The sequence below is a fragment of the Nerophis ophidion genome, linkage group LG11 (assembly GCF_033978795.1).
Source record: "Nerophis ophidion isolate RoL-2023_Sa linkage group LG11, RoL_Noph_v1.0, whole genome shotgun sequence".
Taxonomy (NCBI): Eukaryota; Metazoa; Chordata; class Actinopteri; order Syngnathiformes; family Syngnathidae; genus Nerophis; species Nerophis ophidion.
In genome coordinates, this window is record NC_084621.1 from 3277068 (window position 1) to 3301287 (window position 24220).

The 24220-nt window shown below is 43.3% G+C and overlaps 1 protein-coding gene across 8 annotated transcripts in view; it reads left to right on the forward strand.

The window, feature by feature from the left end:
• Positions 1-1420: 1420 nt before the first annotated feature.
• The window catches only part of fam131bb (family with sequence similarity 131 member Bb), a 95273-nt gene continuing 72473 nt past the window's right edge, over positions 1421-24220 (forward strand). For 2 of the 8 annotated variants that reach the window (XM_061914930.1, XM_061914936.1), the window contains exon 1: positions 1421-2088. In XM_061914930.1, coding sequence (XP_061770914.1) covers positions 2061-2088 — 28 coding nt within the window. In that variant the 5' untranslated portion in view covers positions 1421-2060. The remainder of the gene's footprint in view (positions 2089-24220) is intronic. The other 6 variants (XM_061914934.1, XM_061914935.1, XM_061914928.1 and 3 more) reach the window with 4 other exon arrangements.

Here is a 24220-nt window from a genome sequence, read left to right on the forward strand (position 1 = left end):
TCCTGGATTTTTTTCCCCACATTCTGTCTCTCACAGTTGAAGTGTACCTATGATGAAAATGACAGACCTCTGTCATCATTTGAAGTGGGAGAACTTGCACAATCGCTGGCTGACTAAATACTTTTTTGCCCCACAGTATGTCAACTTTTAACCACGACTGTATGTCTTAACTTCTGTGCAGCACTTTGTGAAACTTCTATTGTCCATCCATCCATCCATCATCTTCCGCTTATCCGAGGTCGGGTCGCGGGGGCAGCAGCCTAAGCAGGGAAGCCCAGACTTCCCTCTCCCCAGCCACTTCGTCTAGCTCTTCCCGGGGGATCCCGAGGCGTTCCCAGGCCAGCCGGGAGACATAGTCTTCCCAACGTGTCCTGGGTCTTCCCCGTGGCCTCCTACCAGCTGGACGTGCCCTAAACACCTGCCTAGGGAGGCGTTCGGGTGGCATCCTGACCAGATGCCCGAACCACCTCATCTGGCTCCTCTCGATGTGAAGGAGCAGCGGCTTTACTTTGAGTTCCTCCCGGATGGCAGAGCTTCTCACCCTATCTCTAAGGGAGAGCCTCGCCACCCGGTGGAGGAAACTCATTTCGGCCGCTTGTACCCGTGATCTTATCCTTTCGGTCATAACCCAAAGCTCATGACCATAGGTGAGGATGGGAACGTAGATCGACCGGTAAATTGAGAGCTTTGCCTTCCGGCTCAGCTCCTTCTTCACCACAACGGATCGATACAACGTCCGCATTACTGAAGACGCCGCACCGATCCGCCTGTCGATCTCACGATCCACTCTTCCCCCACTCGTGAACAAGACTCCTAGGTACTTGAACTCCTCCACTTGGGGCAGGGTCTCCTCCCCAACCCGGAGATGGCACTCCACCTTTTTCCGGGCGAGAACCATGGACACGGACATGGAGGTGCTGATTCTCATTCCGGTCGCTTCACACTCGGCTGCGAACCGATCCAGTGGGAGCTGAAGATCCCGGTCAGATGAAGCCATCAGGACCACATCATCGGCAAAAAGCAGAGACCTAATCCCGTGGCCACCAAACCGGAACCCCTCAACGCCTTGGCTGCGCCTAGAAATTCTGTCCATAAAAGTTATGAACAGAATGGGTGACAAAGGACAGCCTTGGCGGAGTCCAACCCTCACTGGAAATGTGTTCGACTTACTGCCGGCAATGCGGACCAAGTTCTGACACTGATCATACAGGGAGCGGACCGCCACAATAAGACATTCCGACTTCTATTGTTTTTTTTTTAAATGTGCTCTATAAATAAAGTGGATTGGATTGTGCGAGATAGTGTAGGAAGTTTTAGGAGTCACGCTAAGGAATACCTAAAGATGTTTGTCAGTGTGTGCAGAAAAGGAAGAGATGATCAATACGGAGAGCGAGAGAGAGATCAAAGGGGGATGTAAGGAAACCTTTTTCCTTTTTTTAGGTTTCGTTCCCTAGGATTTGTAGAGGTGTATGCATGAGGCGCGGGGAAACAGCTGCTGTGCATTGTCAGGCTGGGCGCACACAGGAAAGGGAGACAAGAGAGAAAGAGAGGGAGAGGATCCCCCATTTTAGCTCAACAATACTCCAGCAGTGCAGAGATATCTACAACAATGGCAGCCGGCCACTGTGCCATTGATCCTCGTGGCAACCTACTATACGCACACAGTCCATCTAATTCTTGTTTTAGACTGACTCTTTCTCAGTGAGTCATGGACTTTGAATAAATGTCATGACTGCAGCAAATTAGAGAGTTGAAACCGGACGTCGGCGTCGATATCGACAGCGTGAATAACGCCTGGCGTCTTTATTTAGTCATCTATTGCCTGGCGGGCGTAGTGACTTACCAACTGGATGTAAGACACTGCACCGGAGAGAGAGCGACGGATGGCAAGAGAGAGAGAGAGAGAGTAAGGGAGGGAGGACGAGTGGCCGGGCAAGCGCAGAAAAAAAAAAAAAAAAAACATAGCGAAGAGGAAGAGAGAGTCGCAGGAGGAAGAGGGAGAATGCACGACGTCTGGCTAACTCTTCCATGCTGGTATCAAGGGCCTTTGTGAATACACCATGGGATGCATCGGCTCCAGGAGACTGAGTAAGCCCCGATTCTCTTGCTCGCAAATTGAAAAAAAAAGTAGGGGGAGGGGTCTGGGGCACGGATGGAGTGTGTTGTCGGGGTGTCCTGCAGAAGTGATGCTGCAAGGAGCCTGTGCATGCTGGAGATGTTGGGCTTCATGCTCTCGGCGCTGTGTAGGAAAAGCTGTTACATACAGTATGCAGGCAAGATGTCAGAGACGATATGTGTTCAAATGTGTGTGCATCACCCCCCATCGCCACCCCCCCCTCCTCCCATCCCTTGATTTATGATGCTGTTTGGCAGTATGTATATGTGTGCGAGTAGGAGGCAGAGCGGGATGGAGAAGGGAGAGGCGGGAGCTTATTTATAGGGCGGCATGGCTCGGAGGAAGAGAGACGGGGCGGACAAAAAAAAAGAAAAAAGTAATAATGCCATTGTCAGAGGCGTTTGCACAGTTTGTTGTTATTTGCAGGAATAATAGGGATGAGGCCGAGATAATGGGACAAGCAGGCAGATAAAGAATGTTGGCGCTGGCAGGCAAGGAGGAAGGGAGACGGCCGGATGGCGATGGGGGGCGGGAGCGGGAGGGGGTGGATGCATGCAGGCCAGGGTGTGTGGGATTGATGGGAGTCTTCAGGTGAGAGCCCGCCAGAATAAAAGCATGTTTAGACAATCAACACAGGGGGACTGCAGCACAGCAAGGTTAAGGCCAGGGTTAAATATCCGCTTTTTTTTTCCAGCAAACAATGAGGACTGAATCACTCTTAAAAACGTAAAAATAAACACACTTCCTTTCCGTGTTAAATATTCATGAACCACTTAGCACAAGGAAGCTCTTCAACTTATTTATGGCCAAGAAGCGTCCGTCTGAACTCCACAATTCAATGTCACCACCAAGACGGTCAAACGTGTCTTTAAAAAAAAAAGAAAAAAGCAGATAAAACGTCTTCCCGTGTCTCCCTGGCTCTTTTTTTTACCAACTGGAGGTAAATTCTTAATGAGGGCTGATTTAAAATTTTTAAGAAGAAATGCAGCAGGAGCAGTTCAACCAGATTAGCACGTTTAGCTGCTTGTGGAATAGGCGTAACGACACAAGGTCAAGGGTCAAAATGAGAGCCAAGTTCGTAGAGATGTACGAACCCCATTTCCATATGAGTTGGGAAATTGTGTTAGATGTAAATATAAACAGAATACAATGATTTGCAAATCCTTTTCAACCCATATTCAGTTGAATATGCTACAAAGACAACATATTTGATGTTCAAACTCATAAACATTTTTTTTAATGCAAATAATCATTAACTTTAGGATTTGATGCCAGCAACACGTGACAAAGTAGTTGGGAAAGGTGGCAATAAATACTGATAAAGTTGAGGAATGCTCATCAAACACGTATATGGAACATCCCACAGGTGTGCAGGCTAATTAGGAACAGGTGGGTGCCATGATTGGGTATAAAAACAGCTTCTGTGAAATGCTCAGTCATTCACAAACAAAGACGGGGAGAAGGTCACCATTTTGTGAACAAATGTGTGAGCAAATTGTCAAACAGTTTAAAAACAACATTTCTCAACGGGCTATTGCAAGGAATTTAGGGATTTTACCATCAACAGTCCGTAATACCATGAAAACGTTCAAAGAATCTGGAGAAATCACTGCACGTAAGCGATGTTATAACGGACCTTCGTTCTCTCAGGCGGTACTGCATCAAAAACCGACATCAGTGTGTAAAGGATATCACCACATGGGCTCAGGAACACTTCATAAAACCACTGTCAGTAACTACAGTTGGTCGCTACATCTGTAAGTGCAAGTTAAAACTCTACTATGCAAAGCCAAAGCCATTTATCAACGATACCCAGGGACGCAGCCGGCTTCTCTGGGCCCGAGAAAGCTAAGATGGACTGATGCAAAGTGGAAAAGTGTTCTGTGGTCTGACGAGTCGATATTTCAAATTATATTTGGAAACAGAGGACGTGTTGTCCTCCAGAACAAAGTGGAAAATAACCATCAGGACTGTTCTAGGTGCAAAGTTGAAAAGCCAGCATGTGTGATGGTATGGGGGTGTATTAGTGCCCAAGGCATGGGTAACTTACACATCTGTGAAGGCACCATTAATGCTGAAAGATATATACAGCTTTTGGAGCAACATATGTTGTCATCCAAGCAACGTTATCATGGACGCCCCTGCTTATTTCAGCAAGACAATGCCAAGTCACTTGTTACAACAGCGTGGCTTCATAGTAAAAGAGTGCAGGTAGTAGACTGGCTTGCCTGTAAAAAAATAAATAAATAAAAACTAAAAACTTAGATTTATATCGCGCTTTTCTAAACACTCAAAGCACTCACAGTGTAGTGGGACTCAACATTCATTCACACCTGGTGGTGGTAAGCTGCATCAGTAGCCACAGCTGCCCTGGGGTAGACTGACGGAATGGAGTCCAGACTTGTCTCCCATTGATAATGTGTGGCGCATTATGAAGCCTAAAATACCACAACGGAGACCCCGGACTTTTGAACATCTTAAGCTGTACATAAAACAAGAATGGGAAAGAATTCCAGCTGAAAAGCTTTAAAAATGTCTCTCCTCAGTTCCCAAAGGTTTATTGAGTGTTGTTAAAAGAAAAGGTGATGTAACACAGTGGTGAACATGCCCTTTCCCAACTACTTTGGCACGTGTTGCAGCCAGGAAATTCTAAGTTAATTATTATTTGCAAAAAAAAAAAAAAGTTTATGAGTTTGAACATCGAATATGTTGTCTTTGTAGCATATTCAACTGAATATGGGTTGAAATGGATTTGCAAATCATTGTATTCCGTTTATATTTACGTCCAACACAATTTCACAACTCATATGGAAACGGGGTTTGTAATTGGAATAAACAAGAGAGAATGCAGACCGTTGATGCACATTTGTAACACAAACGATCAAAAAAAAGACAGCTTGGCTAATTTCATTAAGTGATGAGAGTCTTGACATAATTGTTGATGCATGCAAGATTTACATCTTTGCTTTTATAGATGATGACTCCAATAGGTGCTTTACAATGGAGACAATAGCAGGAATGTCTACACCGTGATGTAAACAATGGAGTACAATCATCAGCAGCAGGATAATGTGCATGCATGCTTGTGTTTATCCTGGGTGAGAATAGCTTCAGTGTGCACTATTGATCAGGCTTCTCAGCTGCAGTTCCAGCTGCCAAGCAGAGATCAACAGGAGGGGAAGCTTCTGCACAAGTGTGTGTGTGTGTGTGTGTGTGTGTGTGTGTGTGTGTGTGTGTTGCCAATCCAGACTGCGCTCAGTCAGTAGCAGTTGAATGGTATCACTAGCTTCTTTCACGCTGAAATGCCACACGTCTCTGGCATGTATTCATCTGGGCCTTTTACACAGAGCCCAGCCAAGCAGGATGTTGCTGTGTAGGCTTTGAAACATCAACATGGAGCAATCAGACAAATACAGGAGACGCGCGGCAACTTTGTGTGATGTATTAAATCCCGCAACAATTGCCTTTTGAGGAAACTTGTCTCAGATGATGAACTTCCCACTGCAGTTCAACATTTGAACATCCATCCATCCATTTTCATCCCCCCGCTTATTCCCTTTTGGGGTCACGGGCGCCTATCTCAGCTACAATCGGGCGGAAGGCGGGGTACACCCTGGACAAGTCGCCACCTCATCACAGGGCCAACACAGATAGACAGACAACATTCACACACTAGGGACCATTTAGTGTTGCCAATCAACCTATCCCCAGGTGCATGTCTTTGGAGGTGGGAGGAAGCCGGAGTACCCGGAGGGAACCCACGCAGTCACGGGGAGAACATGCAAACTCCACACAGAAAGATCCCGAGCCTGGATTTGAACCCAGGACTGCAGGACCTTCGTATTGTGAGGCAGACGCACTAACCCCTCTGCCACCGTGAAGCCCCAACATTTGAACAATGTGACTCAATTTGTTACCTCCTTCTACAAGCAGCTATAGTGACCTTGAGCCATTGTAGGTCTTTAGTCGTTGTAAATGTACATCCACCCATCCATTTTGTACCGCTTCTCCCTTTTGGGGTCGCGGGAGCCAGTGTTAATTTTGACAGCAAAATTTGATTTAGTTTTAGTCATAGTCTTTTGACTAAAATGTAATTTAGTTTTAGTCATAATTTAGTTATTTAAATTGTTTTAGTTTTAGTCTAGTTTTAGTTGACTAAATATCATAAATATGTACGAAAACTACAGTAGATTTAGTCGACTAAAGGGTAATATGTAAACTTTCCCTTCAATTTCTGAAAGTCAAAGCAAAACAGCGGAAAAATCACAGATACAAGTCGTATTTTGATGAAAATCATGTCTGAAATGTAGTATTTCAGGAGTAAGCCGTGTAATAAACGGGATAACGTGGAGTGAGTTGTATGTTGTGGGAAATGCTGACCTGGGTGTGGATTTCGGGGTGATTGGACTGTAAATGTCGCTTCAAGTTTGTTGTGTTTTTCTCCGTAATCCTGGCACTGCATTTCTTACACTGCGTCTTGTTATGTTTGAGGTCAAATATAAAATGTCCCCATATTTCCTCTCTCCTCTTCCTCCCCGGCGTTGACATATTGTCTTCTGCAGTCTCAAACGCAAACTACATTTACGTAACTTCCTCACCAGGTCGCTCTGATTGGTTCTCTCCCCAACTCCTCCCGCCTCTTCCTAACGAAATGAGTTCCAATTGGATCTCGCCTCTGGCAGACATTTTCGTCTCGTTTTTATTCGTTGACGAATATGTCGATACACCTCGTCATCGTCTTAGTCCACGAAAATTCTTTTTTATTTAGTTATTGTCTCGTTTTAGTCAGAAAAAAAAGGTCGTTGACGATAACTATGACGAAAGGGTGAGGAAAGTTAGAGTGAAGCACTAAAAACAAAAAGAAAAAGAAAAGAAAAGGCGGCGGCAGTGGCAGAGTTTCAGATGTAATTAGACACATTAACTAGGATAATTCTGGAAAATCCCTTGTCTTAATAGTATTTTAGTGAGATTATAGTCATACCTGAAAGTCGGATGGCTGCGGTGAACGCCAGTGTCTCTGAGAGAAGCCGACGAGCCAAGAAGTGAAGTGAATTATATTTATATAGCGCTTTTCTCGAGTGACTCAAAGCGCTTTACATAGTGAAACCCAATATCTAAGTTACATTTAAAGCAGTGTGGGTGGCACCGGGAGCAGGTGGGTAAAGTGTCTTGCCCAAGGACACAACGGCAGTGACTAGGATGGCGGAAGCGGGAATCGAACCTGCAACCCTCAAGTTGCTGGCACGGCCGCTCTACCAACTGAGCTATGCCGCCCCACAGCTGCCTTTTTGAGCTGCAGGATAAGGTCACGTAATCCACTCAAGTCTCCGGTAAGAGTTGACTTAATATCACAATTTTCCCATCCAAAAACTTGCTGGTTGACGTAGAGAAACATGTTTGCTTGACCGCTCTGTGTTAAAGCTTCACAACAAACAAAGAAACACCGGCTGTGTCTCGGTGCTAAAGGCAGCTGCAATCCACCGCTTTCCACCAACAGCATTCTTCTTTGATGTCTCCATTATTAATTGAACAAATTGCAAAAGATTCAGCAACACAGATGTCCAAAATACTGTGTAATTATGCGATGAAAAGAGACTACTTTTAGCCGTAAGTGGTGCTGGGCTAAAATGTCCCCTCCAACCAATAACCTCACAAACACGCGTCATCATACGACGTTTTCAACAAGAAACTCCGCGGGAAATTTAAAATTGTAATTTAGTAAACTAAAGCGGTCGTATTGGCATGTGTTGCAATGTTAATATTTCATCATTGATATATAAACTATCAGACTGCGTGGTCGCTAGTAGTGGCTTTCAGTAGGCCTTTAATGGAGGAGATGTTCAAAAACGCTTGAGCTTACCTAACTGTAGTTGCACTTTTTGTTGTCCAATCTCTGTTTGTTGTGCTGTCATTTTTGTGTCACACCTTGTAGATAGGGCCTGCTGTATCCATCCATCCATCCATTTTCTACCGCTTGTCCCTAACAGCAGTGGTTCTCAACCTTTTTTCAGTGATGTACCCCCTGTGAATTTTTTTTTAATTCAAGTACCCCCTAATCAGAGCGAAGCATTTTTGGTTGAATAAAAGAGATAAAGAAGTAAAATACAGCACTTTGTCATCAGTTTCTGATTTATTAAATTGTATAACAGTGCAAAATATTGCTCATTTGTAGTGGTCTTTCTTGAACTATTTGGAAAAAAAAAAAAATGAAACAATGACTAAAAATATATTAAATAGTGGGCTTTCTAACAATTAGAATGTTGTCTGTCTATCTGTGTTGGCCCTGTGATGAGCTGGCGACTTGTCCAGGGTTAAATATCCCGCCTGTCATGTTTTTGTGATCATGTTCTGTTTAGTTATGTTCTATTTTGCTTTTGAGTTCCTGTTTTTGCGCACCCTGGTTTATTTTTTGTTTCCAGGCCTACCAATTAGTTTTCACCTGTCATGTCACGCACCTGTTTTCAAGCACCACTGCACTATTTAAGCCTGTCGTTGCCAGGCAGTCAGCCTGGCGACATCACCTTCTACTCACCCTCGACACACCCTTGTTATCCATGCCGATAATCCATTTTCCTTTCTCGTTCCAAGTACGTTTTTCGTCATTCGTGCCATAGTGCAAGTTTTTGTTTTATGTCCATCGTTTTTGTTTTGATAGCCAAGTTTTGAACCTTCTCAGTGAGCGCCTAACGTTTGTTGCTTTTTTGAGTTAATGATAATTAAAGATGTCTTTAGCTTCCCGCCGTGTCCGCTCCAAACGCTTTGCACCTCGGGTAAACAAACCGCATCACAGTCCACGCCCTGACACCGCCTTTCGCCCGAATGCAGCTGAGATAGGCTCCAGCACCCCTCGTAACCCCAAAAAGGGACAAGCGGTAGAAAATGGATGGATGGAACTTTTTTTGGGGGATGGACTTAAAAATCGAGGCAAGGGGAAATATTGACAATTTCCTCCCCCAAAAGCATGTCATGCTATAACGTAAAAGCGGCCAACAGTCTTAGCGAATATAGCCGTTGCCACACCAAAGTACAAACACTTTCTTCTGTATCCTCTTGGAATACATCGGGTTTGTAGTAGTGCGTATTTTGTCCAGATTGTGCTTACATGAAGTCGCGTTAATAGGATGAGGAGGACGTGGATACATCAAAGTGCCAAAACCCCCTACTGCATTCTATTAAATCGACCAGCAATCTATTGATGAATTGATTGCTTTAAACTAAGCATTATATTGACTTCTCCGCCCCCCTTTTTAAAAGCTTTTTAACCTACACCTCCTCAACGCCACTGGGTCATGTGACAGGAATGCGCAGGGCATCCATCAAGCCTTCGGAGAGCAAAGGCCTTGAGAAGAGCAAGTCAAAGCAAGGGGGAAATTCTTTTCACCTCATCAGCAGAAGGAAAGGCAGGAGGGAAAAAAATGTGTACAAACCCTGTTTCCATATGAGTTGGGAAATTGTGTTAGATGTAAATATAAACAGAATACAATGATTTGCAAATCATTTTCAACCCATATTCAGTTGAATATGCTACAAAGACAACATATTTGATGTTCAAACTCAAACTTTATTTTTTTTTGCAAATAATCATTAACTTAGAGTTTCATGGCTGCCACATGTGCTAAAGTAGTTGGGAAAGGGCATGTTCACCACTGTGTTACATCACCTTTTCTTTTAACAACACTCAATAAACGTTTGGGAACTGAGGAAACTAATTGTTGAAGCTTTGAAAGTGGAATTCTTTACCATTCTTGTTTTATGTACAGCTTCAGTCGTTCAACAGTCCGTGGTCTTGTCGTATTTTACGCTTCATAATGCGCCACACATTTTCTATGGGAGACAGGTCTGGACTGCAGGCGGGCCAGGAAAGTACCCGCACTTTTTTTTTACGAAGCCACGCTGTTGTAACACGTGTCTTGCTGAAATAAACAGGGGCGTCCATGATAACCTTGCTTGGATGACAACATATTTTGCTCCAAAACCTGTATGGACCTTTCAGCATTAATGGTGCCTTCACAGATGTGTAAGTTACCCATGCCTTGGGCACTAATACACCCCCATACCATCACACATGCTGGCTTTTCAACTTTGCGTCGATAACAATCCGGATGGTTATTTTCCTCTTTGTTCTGGAGGACACCACGTATTCTGTTTCCAAATATAATTTGAAATGTGGACTCGTCAGACCACAGAACACCTTTCCACTTTGCATCAGTCCATCTTAGGTGAGCTCGGGCCCAGCCAAGCCGGCGGGGTTTCAAGATATTGTTGATAAATGGGTTTGGCTTTGCATAGTAGAGTTTTAACTTGCACTTACAGATGTAGCGACCAACTGTAGTTACTGACAGTGGTTTTATGAAGTATTCCTGAGCCCATGTGGTGATATCCTTTACACGCAGATGTCGGTTTTTGATGCAGTACCGCCTGAGGGATCAAAAGTCCGTCATATCATCGCTTACGTGCAGTGATTTCTCCAGATTCTCTGAACTTTTTGATGAATTTACGGACCGTAGTTAGTAAAATCCCTAAATTCCTTGCAATAGCTCGTTGAGAAATGTTGTTCTAAAACTATTCAACAATTTTCTTACAAATTGGTGACCCTCACCCCATCCTTGTTTGTGAATTACTTAGCATTTCATGGAAGCTGCTTTTATACTCAATCATGGCACCCACCTGTTCCCAATTAGCCTGCACACCTGTGGGATGTTCCATATAAGTGTTTGATGAGCATTCCTCAACTTTATCAATATTTATTGCCACCTTTCCCAACTTCTTTGTCACGTGTTGCTGGCATCAAATTCTAAAGTTAATGATTATTTGCAAATTTATCAGTTTGAACATCAAATATGTTGTCTTTGTAGCATATTCAACTGAATATGGGTTGGAAATGATTTGCAAATCCTTGTATTCTGTTTATATTTACATCTAACACAATTTCCCTACTCATGTGGAAACGGGGTTTGTAAAAATAACTACTCCGTGTCAGTGAAAGATACACAACAATTTTCATGCTTCATTTAGAGCAAAAGTATCCAAGCAATTATTAGTAATGGTACTGGTAGTGTTCCAGCAGCACTGCAGAGGCATGCATTAGACGCCTTTGCTGTTGATATTATCAGCAGCATCTGTGCTGGAGACCACACATCAGCAGCGTTTTGGCGTATCCAGTTACCAGGTCACGTGACACCTGAGAGTGCTAGAAACATCAATCATTGCATAAATCAGGGCATTGTTTGTGCTGTGAATCTAACTGAGTTGGCTCAGGCAAGCAGCACGGAAATAATAAAACAGAATGTGTGACATGGTGATAACTCACCTTTCTGTGAAGACTCCCTGCTTGTTTTGATTGGCTATAATAAATGTCACTTTTAAACACTTTTTTCATGCATACTTCACTAAACACTAACAGTATGAGCGTAGTTTGTGTGTATTTACACCAGCTTGTTTGCATTCACAAGTTCTGTCCAACCTTAAAAATAAGAGAAATGGAAATAGAAGTCAAAAACGCCTTGATATTAACGATGCAAGCAATGTTTTAAGTAAAATTTTAACATTGTGAACTGTCATATGTGTTAGAAGTTAACTGTTGTATACGAACTTATATACAAGGCATAAATAATATATATAAATAATAAAATAAATAATATTATATTATATAAATAATAAAATAAAAATAAATAATATTATATTATATAATATAAATAATAATAAATAAAATAAATTATAAATACATAAATATATTCACCCTAAACAAAACAAACATTCTGTAACACAAGAGTAAAAATAACTGCACATTTTGCTTAAAAATGAATAACGTATGTATTTCTACCTGTCTATTAAGTAAAGAAAACCAGTTCTGAGGGCTCATTATCAAAACCTTTTTCTTCATATTAGGATCAATCACAGCTGACACTTTGCAGTTTACAAACCACCTTTCCATATGAGTCGGGAAATTGTGTTAGATGTAAATATAAACAGAATATAATGATTTGCAAATCCTTTTCAAGCCATATTCAGTTGAATATGCTACAAAGACAACATATTTCATGTTCAAACTCATAAACATTTTTTTTTTGTGCAAATAATCATTAACTTTAGAATTTGATGCCAGCAACACGTGACAAAGAAGTTGGGAAAGGTGGCAATAAATACTGATAAAGTTGAGGAATGCTCATCAAACACTTATTTGGAACATCCCACAGGTGTGCAGGCTAATTAAGAACAGGTGGGTGCCATGATTGGGTATAAAAGCAGCTTCCATGAAATGCTAAGTAATTCACAAACAAGGATGGGGTGAGGGTCACCACTTTGTAAGCAAATTGTCGAACAGTTTTAGAACAACATTTCTCAACGAGCTATTGCAAGGAATTTAGGGATTTTACCATCTACGGTCCGTAAAAAAATAAAAGGGTCAGAGAATCTCGAGAAATCACTGCACGTAAGCGATGATATTACGGACCTTTGATCCCTCAGGCGGTACTGCATCAAAAACCGACATCAGTGTGTAAAGGATATCACCACATGGGCTCAGGAACACTTCATAAAACCACTGTCAGTAACTACAGGTGGTCGCTACATCTGTAAGTGCAAGTTGAAATTCTACTATGCAAAGCGAAAGCTATTTATCAACAACACCCAGAAGCGCCACCAGCTTCGCTGGGCCCGAGCTCATTTAAGATGGACTGATGCAAAGTGGAAAAGTGTTCTGTAATCTGACGAGTCCACATTTCAAATTATATTCGGAAACTGTGGACGTGGTGTCCTCCGGAACAAAGAGGAAAATAACCATCTGGCTTGTTAAAGGTGCAAAGTTGAAAAGCCAGCATCTGTGATGGTATGGGGGTGTATTAGTGCCCAAGGCATGGGTAACTTACACATCTGTGAAGGCACCATTAATGCTGAATGGTCCATACAGGTTTTGGAGCAACATATGTTGTCATCCAAGCAACGTTATCATGGACGCCCTTGCTTATTTCAGCAAGACAAGTGTTACAACAGCGTGGCTTCGTAGTAAAAGAGTGCAGGTACTTTCCTGGCCCGCCTGCAGTACAGACCTGTCTCCCATGGAAAATGTGTGGTGCATTATGAAGCGTAAAATACGACAGCGGAGACCCACGACTGTTGAACGACTGAAGCTCTACATAAAACAAGAATGAGAAAGAATTCCACTTTCAAAGCTTCAACAATTAGTTTCCTCAGTTCCGAAATGTTTATTGAGTGTTATTAAAAGATAATGTGATGTAACACGGTGGTGAACATGCCCTTTCCCAACTACTTTGGCACATGTTGCAGCTATGAAATTCTAAGTTAATTATTATTTGCAAAAAAAAATAAAGTGTATGAGTTTGAACATCAAATATGTTGTCTTTGTAGCATATTCAACTGAATATGGGTTGAAAAGGATTTGCAAATCATTGTATTCCGTTTATATTTACCTTTAACACAATTTCCCAACTCATATGGAATGAGTGTAGCATAGACCATGTTTTCCACTGCCACTTTGTCCCATAAGTGTGTTTCCATCAGAGAGGGATTCCCTGTCACTCCCAGTGAAAAGAGCACGACACACCTATTGTTGCAGCGTGACTACACACACACACACACACACACTCAGTCAACAACTCGATAGAGTGCCGCCTCTCCTCCCGTTAACTGGCAAACGTGGCAGACTGAGGCGCAGATCCCACCGATTGGCTCGCGTCCAATTTGGCGGCGCCTTGCGCCCGTCGACGAGTTCAAGGTGAACGAGTCATCGATGTAACGCGGGAGACACAATGAGGCCTGATGACCCTTACCTGCACGTCAGGACACCGGGTCCTCACCTGCAAGATTCATTTGGATGCCAAGTCCTGGGGAGGTAATGTCAAATGTCAATGGGTCTGTATGTGGACTGGCCCTACTTGTCACTGGGAGCCTTTATGCAAAAGTGGCAAATCGGAGTGAAGAGTGTCTGTGTGTGGGCACACCATGACAGGCGTTCTTGTAAACAATGTGACTCAGCCGCAGAGTGACTTATGGAAATGGAACATAATGCTGTGAAAGAGAGGGTTTCATCACTCCAATCCTGATCTGGGTGAGTGTCTGTGGAGTGAGTGTGGGTGTTGTTGTTGTTTATGAATGTGTGTGCAATTTCACATGCACTCAGCATTAGTGTGTGACCGGCGCGAATTGCGTCTTTGTTATCTGCAGCTGTGCAGCAAGCAGGAAAATAAAGATGGCACGCATATTAGGTGATAACCCCTCACACATCACCGTCCTCCTCTTCTGCGGCTTTTCATCCTTTTAAAATAATTAGACGACTTTGCCATATCAGGTCTGAATGGTCGTTACAGATTTAGCAGGCCATTAGGGTGTTTATGGGCTGCCTGGATCTCGGGACGCCAAGATGCTGCTTTTACACAGGTTTGTGCTTACCACAGTAGAGCGCTATGACCGATTGAAACTTTTATTAGTAGATTGCACAGTTCAGTACATATTCCGTACAATTGACCACTAAATGGTAACACCCGGATACGTTTTTCAACTTGTCCACTATAATCAATTCATGGTGACAAAAGTACAAACCCCGTTTCCATATGAGTTGGGAAATTGTGTTAGATGTAAATATAAACAGAATACAATGATTTGCAAATCCTTTTCAACCCATATTCAGTTGAATATGCGACAAAGACAACATATTTGATGTTCAAACTGATAAATTTGCAAATAATCATTAACTTTACAATTTGATGCCAGCAACACATGACAAAGAAGTTGGGAAAGGTGGCAATAAATACTGATAAAGTTGAGGAATGCTCATCAAACACTTACAGGTATATGGAACATACCACAGCTGGGTGCCAAGATTGGGTATAAAAGCAGCTTCTGTGAAAAGCTAAGTAATTCACAAACAAGGATGGGGTGAGGGTCACCACTTTGTAAGCAAATTGTCAAACAGTTTTAGAACAACATTTCTCAACGAGCTATTGCAAGGACTTTAAGGATTTTGCCATCTACGGTCCGTAGAATCATCAAAAAGTTCAGAGAATCTGGAGAAATCACTGCACGTAAGCGATGATATTGCGGACCTTTGATCCCTCAGGCGGTACTGGATCAAAAACCGACATCAGTGTGTAAAGGATATCACCACATGGGCTCAGGAACACTTCATAAAACCACTGTCAGTAACTACAGTTGGTCGCTACATCTGTAAGTGCAAGTTAAAACTCTACTATGCAAAGCCAAACCCATTTATCAACAATATCCTGAAACGCCTCCGGCTCGGCTGGGCCCGAGCTCACCTAAGATGGACTGATGCAAAGTGGAAAAGTGTTCTGTGGTCTGACGAGTCCACATTTCAAATTATATTTGGAAACAGAGGACGTGGTGTCCTCCAGAACAAAGAGGAAAATAACCATTTGGATTGTTATAGGCGCAAAGTGTAAAAGCCAGCATGTGTGATGGTATGGGGGTGTATTAGTGCCCAAGGCATGGGTAACTTACACATCTGTGAAGGCACCATTAATGCTGAAAGGTCCATACAGGTTTTGGAGCAAAATATGTTGTCATCCAAGCAAGGTTATCATGGACGCCCCTGCTTATTTCAGCAAGACAAGTGTTACAACAGCGTGGCTTCGTAAAAAAAGTGTGCGGGTACTTTCCTGGCCCGCCTGCAGTCCAGACCTGTCTCCCATCAAAAATGTGTGGCGCATTATGAAGCGTAAAATACGACAGCGGAGTCCCCGGACTGCTGAATGACTGAAGCTCTACATAAAACAAGAATGGGAAAGAATTCCACTTTCAAAGCTTCAACAATTAGTTTCCTCAGTTCCCAAACGTTTATTGAGTGTTGTTAAAAGAAAAGGTGATGTAACACAGTGGTGAACATGCCCTTTCCCAACTACATTGGCATGTGTTGCAGCCATGAAATTCTACGTTAATTATTTGCAAACAAATAAATAAAGTTTATGAGTTTGAACATCAAATATGTTGTCTTTGTAGTGCACTCAATTAAATATGGGTTGAAAATGATTTGCAAATCATTGTATTCTGTTTATATTTACATCTAACACAATTTCTCGACTCATCCGGAAACGGGGTTTGTATTTGGCCACCCATCCAGATGATCAGAATCCGGTGTCCTAATCACTTGGTCCGGGGACATGTGTATAAAATCAAGCACTTAGGCATGGAAACAGTTTCTACAAACATTAGTGAAAGAATGGGCCGCTCTCAGGAGCTCAGTGATTTCCAGCGTGGAACTGTCATAGGATGCCACCTGTGCCACAAATCCAGTCGTGAAATTTCCTCGCTCCTAAATGTTCCAAAGTCAACTGTTGGCTTTATTGTAAGAAAATGGAAGAGTTTGGGAACAACAGCAACTCAGCCACAAAGTGGTAGGCCATATAAACAGACAGAGTGGGGTCAGCGGATGCTGAAACACATATTGCAAAGAGGTCGCCGACTTTCTGCACAGTTAGTTGCTAAAGATCTCCAAACTTCATGTGACTTTCCAATTAGCCCACATACAGTACGCAGAGAGCTTCATGGAATGGGTTTCCATGGCCGAGCAGCTTTATCTAAGCCAGGGGTAGGGAACCGATGGCTCTAGAGCCCGATGCGGGTCTTTTGATGACTGCATCTAGCTCTCAGATAAATCTTAGCTGAAATTTGCTTAACATGATAAGTAATGAATAACTACTCTGGTAATCACTGTGTTAAAAATAATCAACCACACTACAAAGCCATCACCAAAACCATGGAGCACCAGAAGTCGCACTAATGGTAAGAAGCATTTGATTTATTATTGGTTATCTTCAGAATACCAATGCTATTAAAAAGAATAAGAGACTTATCATACTCTAAACATGATGCTTTTTCTTAAAAATCCACGCATATTCAGTGTTAAAAAATATTATATGGCTCTCACGGAAATACATTTTAAAGTATTTGGATTTCATGGCTCCCTCAGCCAAAAAAGTTCCCGACCCCTGATCTAAGCCATACCAAGTCCAATGCAAAGTGTGGGATGCAGTGGTGTAAAGCACGTCGCCACTGGACTCTAGAGTGATGACTCACGCTTTTCCATCTGGCAATCTGATGGACGAGTCTGGGTTTGGAGATTGCCAGAAGTACGGTACATTTCAGACTGAATTGTGCCCTGTGTGAAATTTGGTGGTGGAGGAATTATGGTGTGGGGTTGTTTTGTTCTGCTTCGTGGACTTGGAGAAGGCATTCGACCGTGTCCCTCGGGAAGTCCTGTGGGGAGTGCTCAGAGAGTATGGGGTATCGGACTGTCTTATTGTGGCGGTCCACTTCCTGTATAATCAGTGTCAGAGCTTGGTCCGCATTGCCGGCAGTAAGTCGGACACGTTTCCAGTGAGGGTTGGACTCCGCCAAGGCTGTCCTTTGTCACCGATTCTGTTCATAACTTTTATGGACAGAATTTCTAGGCGCAGTCAAGGCGTTGAGGGGTTCCGGTTTGGTGACCGCGGGATTAGGTCTCTGCTTTTTGCAGATGATGTGGTCCTGATGGCTTCATCTGACCGGGATCTTCAGCTCTCACTGGATCGGTTTGCAGCAGAGTGTGAAGCGACCGGAATGAGAATCAGCACCTCCAAGTCCGAGTCCATGGTTCTCGCCCGGAAAAGGGTGGAATGCCATCTCCGGGTTGGGGAGGAGACCCTGCCCCAAGTGGAGGAGTTCAAGTACCTAGGAGTCTTGTTCACGAGTGAGGGAAGAGTGGATCGTGAGATCGACAGGCGGATCGGTGCGGCGTCTTCAGTAATGCGGACGTTGTACCGATCCGTTGTGGTGAAGAAGGAGCTGAGCCGGAAGGCAAAGTTCTCAATTTACCGGTCGATCTACGTTCCCATCCTCACCTATGGTCATGAGCTTTGGGTCATGACCGAAAGGATAAGATCACGGGTACAAGCGGCCCAAATGAGTTTCCTCCGCCGTGTGGCGGGTCTCTCCCTTAGAGATAGGGTGAGAAGCTCTGCCATCCGGGAGGAACTCAAAGTAAAGCCGCTGCTCCTCCACATCGAGAGGAGCCAGATGAGGTGGTTCGGGCATCTGGTCAGGATGCCACCCGAACGCCTCCCTAGGGAGGTGTTTAGGGCACGTCCAACCGGTAGGAGGCCATGGGGAAGACCCAGGACACGTTGGGAAGACTATGTCTCCCGGCTGGCCTGGGAACGCCTCGGGATCCCCCGGGAAGAGCTAGACAAAGTGGCTGGGGAGAGGGAAGTCTGGGTTTCCCTGCTTAGGCTGTTGCCCCCGCGACCCGATCTCGGATAAGCGGAAGAAGATGGATGGATGGTTGTTTTTTTAGGAGTTGGGCTTGGATACCAAAAATTTTGGACAATTCCATGCTCCCAACCTTGTGGGAACAATTTGGAGCGGGCCCCTTCCTCTTCCAACATGCACCAGCGCACAAAGCAAGCTCCATAAAGACATGGATGACAGAGTCTGGTGTGGATGAACTTGACTGGCCTGCACAGAGTCTTGACCTGAACCCGATAAAACACCTTTGGGATCGATTAGAACGGAGACTGAGAGCCAGGCCTTTTTGACCAACATCAGTGTGTGACCTCACCAAGAACGGTGGAAAACTCCTATAAACACACGCCGCAACCTTGTGGACAGCCTTCCCAGAAGAACCCTATGGGCTAGGAATGGGATGGCACTTCAAGTTCAAATGTGAGTCAAGGCTGGTGGCCAAATACTTTTGGCAATACTGTGTTTTTACCTGCCAGTTCAGCATGGAGCCCACTTTGAAGCCTCTGTGTGGAGCTTCAGCCTCCCTTCTCACCAAGTTAATGACTCGCACTGTGTTTTTACATCTCATATCCCTCCCCTTCAATTTCGCGTCCATCCAAAGGCACTTTTAGTCTTCCCTGCGCCAAACTTCCCTGACCGTTTGAGAGCTGGTCCTCAGCTGCGTTCCCGCTGCACTCCACAGCTCACTAACCCGGCATCTGCACATATATCGCTGCGAGAGGGTCCGCTGTTCAAGCCATTACCCCTTTTTGTGACAACCAGCTGTCGTGATAAACAAGCACCGAGCCCCCCTTGTTCCTCGCCGGTACGGCTTCAGGGCACCGGGAGACAAAAAAACAAAAAATAAGACAGATGACGGTCAAGTGCTTCCCACTTGAGCGGGAGCCGTCAAGCCGCTCCAGTCAAAGCAAGAGTTGACAAGTGTGGGCGCTGCAGATCTTTGGCCATTCATTACACACGCTTGAGCCGCTCCCTCTTTTTTTCCCCCCTCCAGTGCTCCTTCATCTCCCCACCCTAGCTCGTGCTTCTCCTCGGCTGTGCTAAAGCAGGCTCTCCCCCATGACTGCAGGGGGGTATCCAGGGCTGCATGTATGGGGGAGGAGAGGGAGGGAGAGAGCGCGTGTGAGCGCCAAGGGAGAAAAAGCTGGCTCAGTGCGCTGGTCATGTGCTCCGTTGTTGTTGTTGCTTGTTTCCTCCTCAAGGAGGTATCCTGCCTGCTCAACAGCAGAATCATAATGTCATCACCTGACAGGGTGCACAGACACACACCAGCGTGCCATGGCCTGGAAAACCAAATCCTTGCTGGCTAATGACTACAGACCTACAGTGGGGTAAAAAAGTAATTAGTCAGCCAGCGATTGTGCAAGTTCTCCCACTTAAAATGATGACAGAGGTCTGTCATTTTCATCATAGGTACACTTCAACTGTGAGAGACAGAATGTGGAAAAAAAATCCAGGAATTCACATTATAGGAATTTTAAAGAATTTATTTGTAAATGTTGGTGGAAAATAAGTATTTGGTCAACCATTCAAAGCTCTCACTGATGGAAGGAGGTTTTGGCTCAAAATCTCACGATACATGGCCCCATTCATTCTTTCCTTAACACGGATCAATCGTCCTGTCCCCTTAGCAGAAAAACAGCCCCAAAGCATGATGTTTCCACCCCCATGCTTCACAGTAGGTATGGTGTTCTTGGGATGCAACTCTGTATTCTTCTTCCTCCAAACACGACCAGTTGAGTTTATACCAAAAAGTTCTATTTTGGTTTCATCTGACCACATGACATTCTCCCAATCCTCTGCTGTATCATCCATGTATCCATTTTGGTATAAACTCAACTGGTTGTGTTTGGAGGAAGAAGAATACTGAGTTGCATCCCAAGAACACCATACCTACTGTGAAGCATGGGGGTGGAAACATCATGCTTTGGGGCTGTTTTTCTGCTAAGGGGACAGGACGATTGATCCGTGTTAAGGAAAGAATGAATGGGGCCATGTATCGTGAGATTTTGAGCCAAAACCTCCTTCCATCAGTGAGAGCTTTGAATGGTTGACCAAATACTTATTTTCCACAATCGCTGGCTGACTAAATACTTTTTTGCCCCACTGTATCACCAGTTTCATATGCACATTCATCGAACCCTTCTTTAGTAAAAATAAAATGTTTTTTTGTTGTTTTTTTTCAAATTCAATACAAAGTTATATGTTTTGTTTTCTGCGATGAGCTGGTGACTTGTCCAGGGTGTACCCCGCCTTCTGTTTGGATGGATGTTTTGTTTTTTTACTAGTGCACAACATGAACATCACCTTGTTCAAAGAACGAAAGCAAAACAGTGCATGAACTCACAACAAATTACACACTTGCAAATCAGATGGAAAATTAGAGGGGGGGTGAGTAGCCATAATACTTAGAATTCATTTTTATTGTCATTAAAATGTTAACTTTACAGTACAGATACGCCGATTGGGAGATGTTTTTATTTACACGATTGATTGATTGATTAAATGAAACTTTTATTAGTAGATTGCACAGTCCAGTACATATTCCATACAATTGAACACTAAATAGTAACACCCGCATAAGATTTTCAACTTGTTTATGTCATACCTGTAATTTAGTTTTAAGTTTGATCATGTTTGTTTTGTTTTTGGACTCTTGTTTCCCGTTTTACACTTCCTGGTTTTGTTTTTCCATAGTAACCCATTAGTTTCCAGCTGGTCTCCTAGTCACGCCCATGCCCTCAGTCCCGCACCTGTTCCTAATTATCACAGCCACTATTTAAGTCAATTTCTTTCCGTCCATCAGTCTGGGCACACCAACTTTCATTCTCCATGCCCATGATCACCTGCCACGCACCTTGCTATTTTTGCCTCCTGGTTTTGTTGTCACAGTAAGTGTTTTGTTTTAGTTGTTTATAGTCATGCCATCATGCTGTTTCTGTTCTTAGTTCAGTCATGCCAATCGAGCAAGTGTTTTTTGTTTCCTGTTTATATTTTGTAGCCAAGTTTTATACCTCCTTGTGAGCGCCCTTAGTTTGTTTATCATTATCCATGCGTTTGTTACGTCTCGCCTCGACTACTGTAACGTATTATTTTCGGGTCTCCCCATGTCTAGCATTAAAAGATTACAGTTGGTACAAAATGCGGCTGCTAGACTTTTGACAAGAACAAGAAAGTTTGATCACATTACGCCTGTACTGTATATACCTTTATATACATATATACATACATATATACCTGTACTGTATATACCTTTATATACATATATACATACATATATACCTATACTGGCTCACCTGCACTGGCTTCCTGTGCACTTAAGATGTGACTTTAAGGTTTTACTACTTACGTATAAAATACTACACGGTCTAGCTCCATCCTATCTTGCCGATTGTATTGTACCATATGTCCCGGCAAGAAATCTGCCTTCAAAGGACTCCGGCTTATTAGTGATCCCCAAAGCCCAAAAAAAGTCTGCGGGCTGTAGAGCTTTTTCATTTCGGGCTCCAGTGCTCTGGAATGCCCTCCCGGTAACAGTTCGAGATGCCACCTCAGTAGAAGCATTTAAGTCTCACCTTAAAACTCATTTGTATACTCTAGCCTTTAAATAGACTCCCTTTTTAGACCAGTTGATCTGCCGTTTCTTTTCTTTTTCTTCTATGTCCCACTCTCCTTTGTGGAGGGAGTCCGGTCCGATCCGGTGGCCATGTACTGCTCGCCTGTGTATCGGCTGGGGACATCTCTGCGCTGCTGATCAGCCTCCGCTTGGGATGGTTTCCTGCTGGCTCCGCTGTGAACGGGACTCTCGCTGCTGTGTTGGATCCGCTTTGGACTGGACTCTTGCGACTGTGTTGGATCCATTATGGATTGAACTTTCACAGTATCATGTTCTCATAGTCATCAGTATCGTCAGTATCACAGTATCATGTTCTCATAGTCATCATTGTCACCGACGTCCCACTGGGTGTGAGTTTTCCTTGCCCGAGGATGTCGTAGTGGTTTGTGCAGCCCTTTGAGACACTAGTGATTTAGGGCTATATAAGTAAACATTGATTGATTGATTGATTTTTGTATTTAGAATCCCTAATAAAACATCAAGTACCTTAATTCGCGCCTGGCTGGTCCTGTAATGCCTCTGCGTCGAAGGAGCACACACAATCGAAGTCCAAGCCTGACAGTTTAATTAAGTCGGGGTCCACCCTTTACTGTGTACTTCTTGCTTGGCCCCGGTATAAACAGTTTGCTTGCCTAACATAATTGCTATTCTGACATCAAGTGGACACATTTAGAACAGCAGTTTCTTTCGTTACAAAAAAAAAAAAAACATCTTTTTTTTATACTTGGAAAACTCAGCCTAAAACCCCTGCTGTAGCCTAAGAAAGTCACACTAATCATAAACAGAGGTACCCAAAAGCTTGTGGATCACTTCCCCAACATGTCCACTCCATATTATATCCACAGAAACGTACCTACTCTTCCCGCTTTACATAAACTGGAGCACTGCAGGCTGCAGAAGTCTTGATTTATGTAGCGGAAGAGTGAGTGCTAATCTACTCATTGGACAAACAAGGCTGTGGAGTTGAGAAAAGAGCAATAGAAAGAAGAAATTGCCTATTCAGTGCATTGTGCTGCAGGCCCAGCACAGAGTGCGGGTGTGCATGTATGTTCCCGTTGTGTTTGCGGAGCACGTTCAAGGAAAAAAAAAAAAAATGTCTCTTTGACATAAGGAACAGTCGTTCCCAAAATGAGCCACGTCTGATTAATCCGACCGGGGTCGCGCACAGTTCAGCTGTAATAGTAAAATTTGCAAACGTTTCAGACAGTCTTTACCACCGCTTGGGGAAGATCATCAGCGGATTCTTTTGTGGTTTGTGCTGAGCGCTTTAATAGGGAGACCTTGTTCTCAGTTTTCACGGACATAAAAAGTAACTGCACGCCGCCTTTGTCTGCAAACTCGTACGGCGTTTTGCGACACATAAGACAAAGCCCACATTATTAATATTCTTTTTCCAAACCACCTATCCTAGTCAAGGTCAAACACATAATCACTCACAGACACAACACAAATACGTTTTGACCCGAATATAAGACCCATCCTGGACACAAGACAACCCCTTGTTTTCGAGATGCATTTTTGAAAGACTATCTAAAAATTACTTTTTCTTAGTCATCATGGTTGCATCTCACCAGGTCAGGGAGATGTGTGAGCGACAGCAAGAAAAGCTCTGACTCGCTTGGGGAGAAGTTGTTCACTGTTACTTGGTTGTTTGCATCTCTATAGCAGTGGTTCTCAACCTTTTTTCAGTGATGTACCCCCTGTGAACATGTTTTTAATTCAAGTACCCCCTAATCAGAGCAAAGCATTTTTGGTTGGAAAAAAAGAGATAAAGAAGTAAAATACAGCACTATGTCATCAGTTTCTGATTTATTAAATTGTATAACAGTGCAAAATATTGCTCATTTGTAGTGGTCTTTCTTGAACTATTTGGAAAAAAAGATTTAAAAATAACTAAAAACTTTTTGAAAAATAAACAAGTGATTCAATTATAAATAAAGAATTTTACACATAGAAGTAATCATCAACTTAAAGTGCCCTCTTTGGGGATTGTAATAGAGATCCATCTGGATTCATCAACTTCATTCTAAACATTTCTTCACAAAAAAATAAATATTTAACATCAATATTTATGGAACATGTCCACAAAAAATCTAGCTGTCAACACTGAATATTGCATTGTTGCATTTCTTTTCACAGTTTATGAACTTGCATTCATATTTTGTTGAAGTATTATTCAATAAATATATTTATAAAGGATTTTTGAATTGTTGCTATTTTAAAAAAAATCTCAC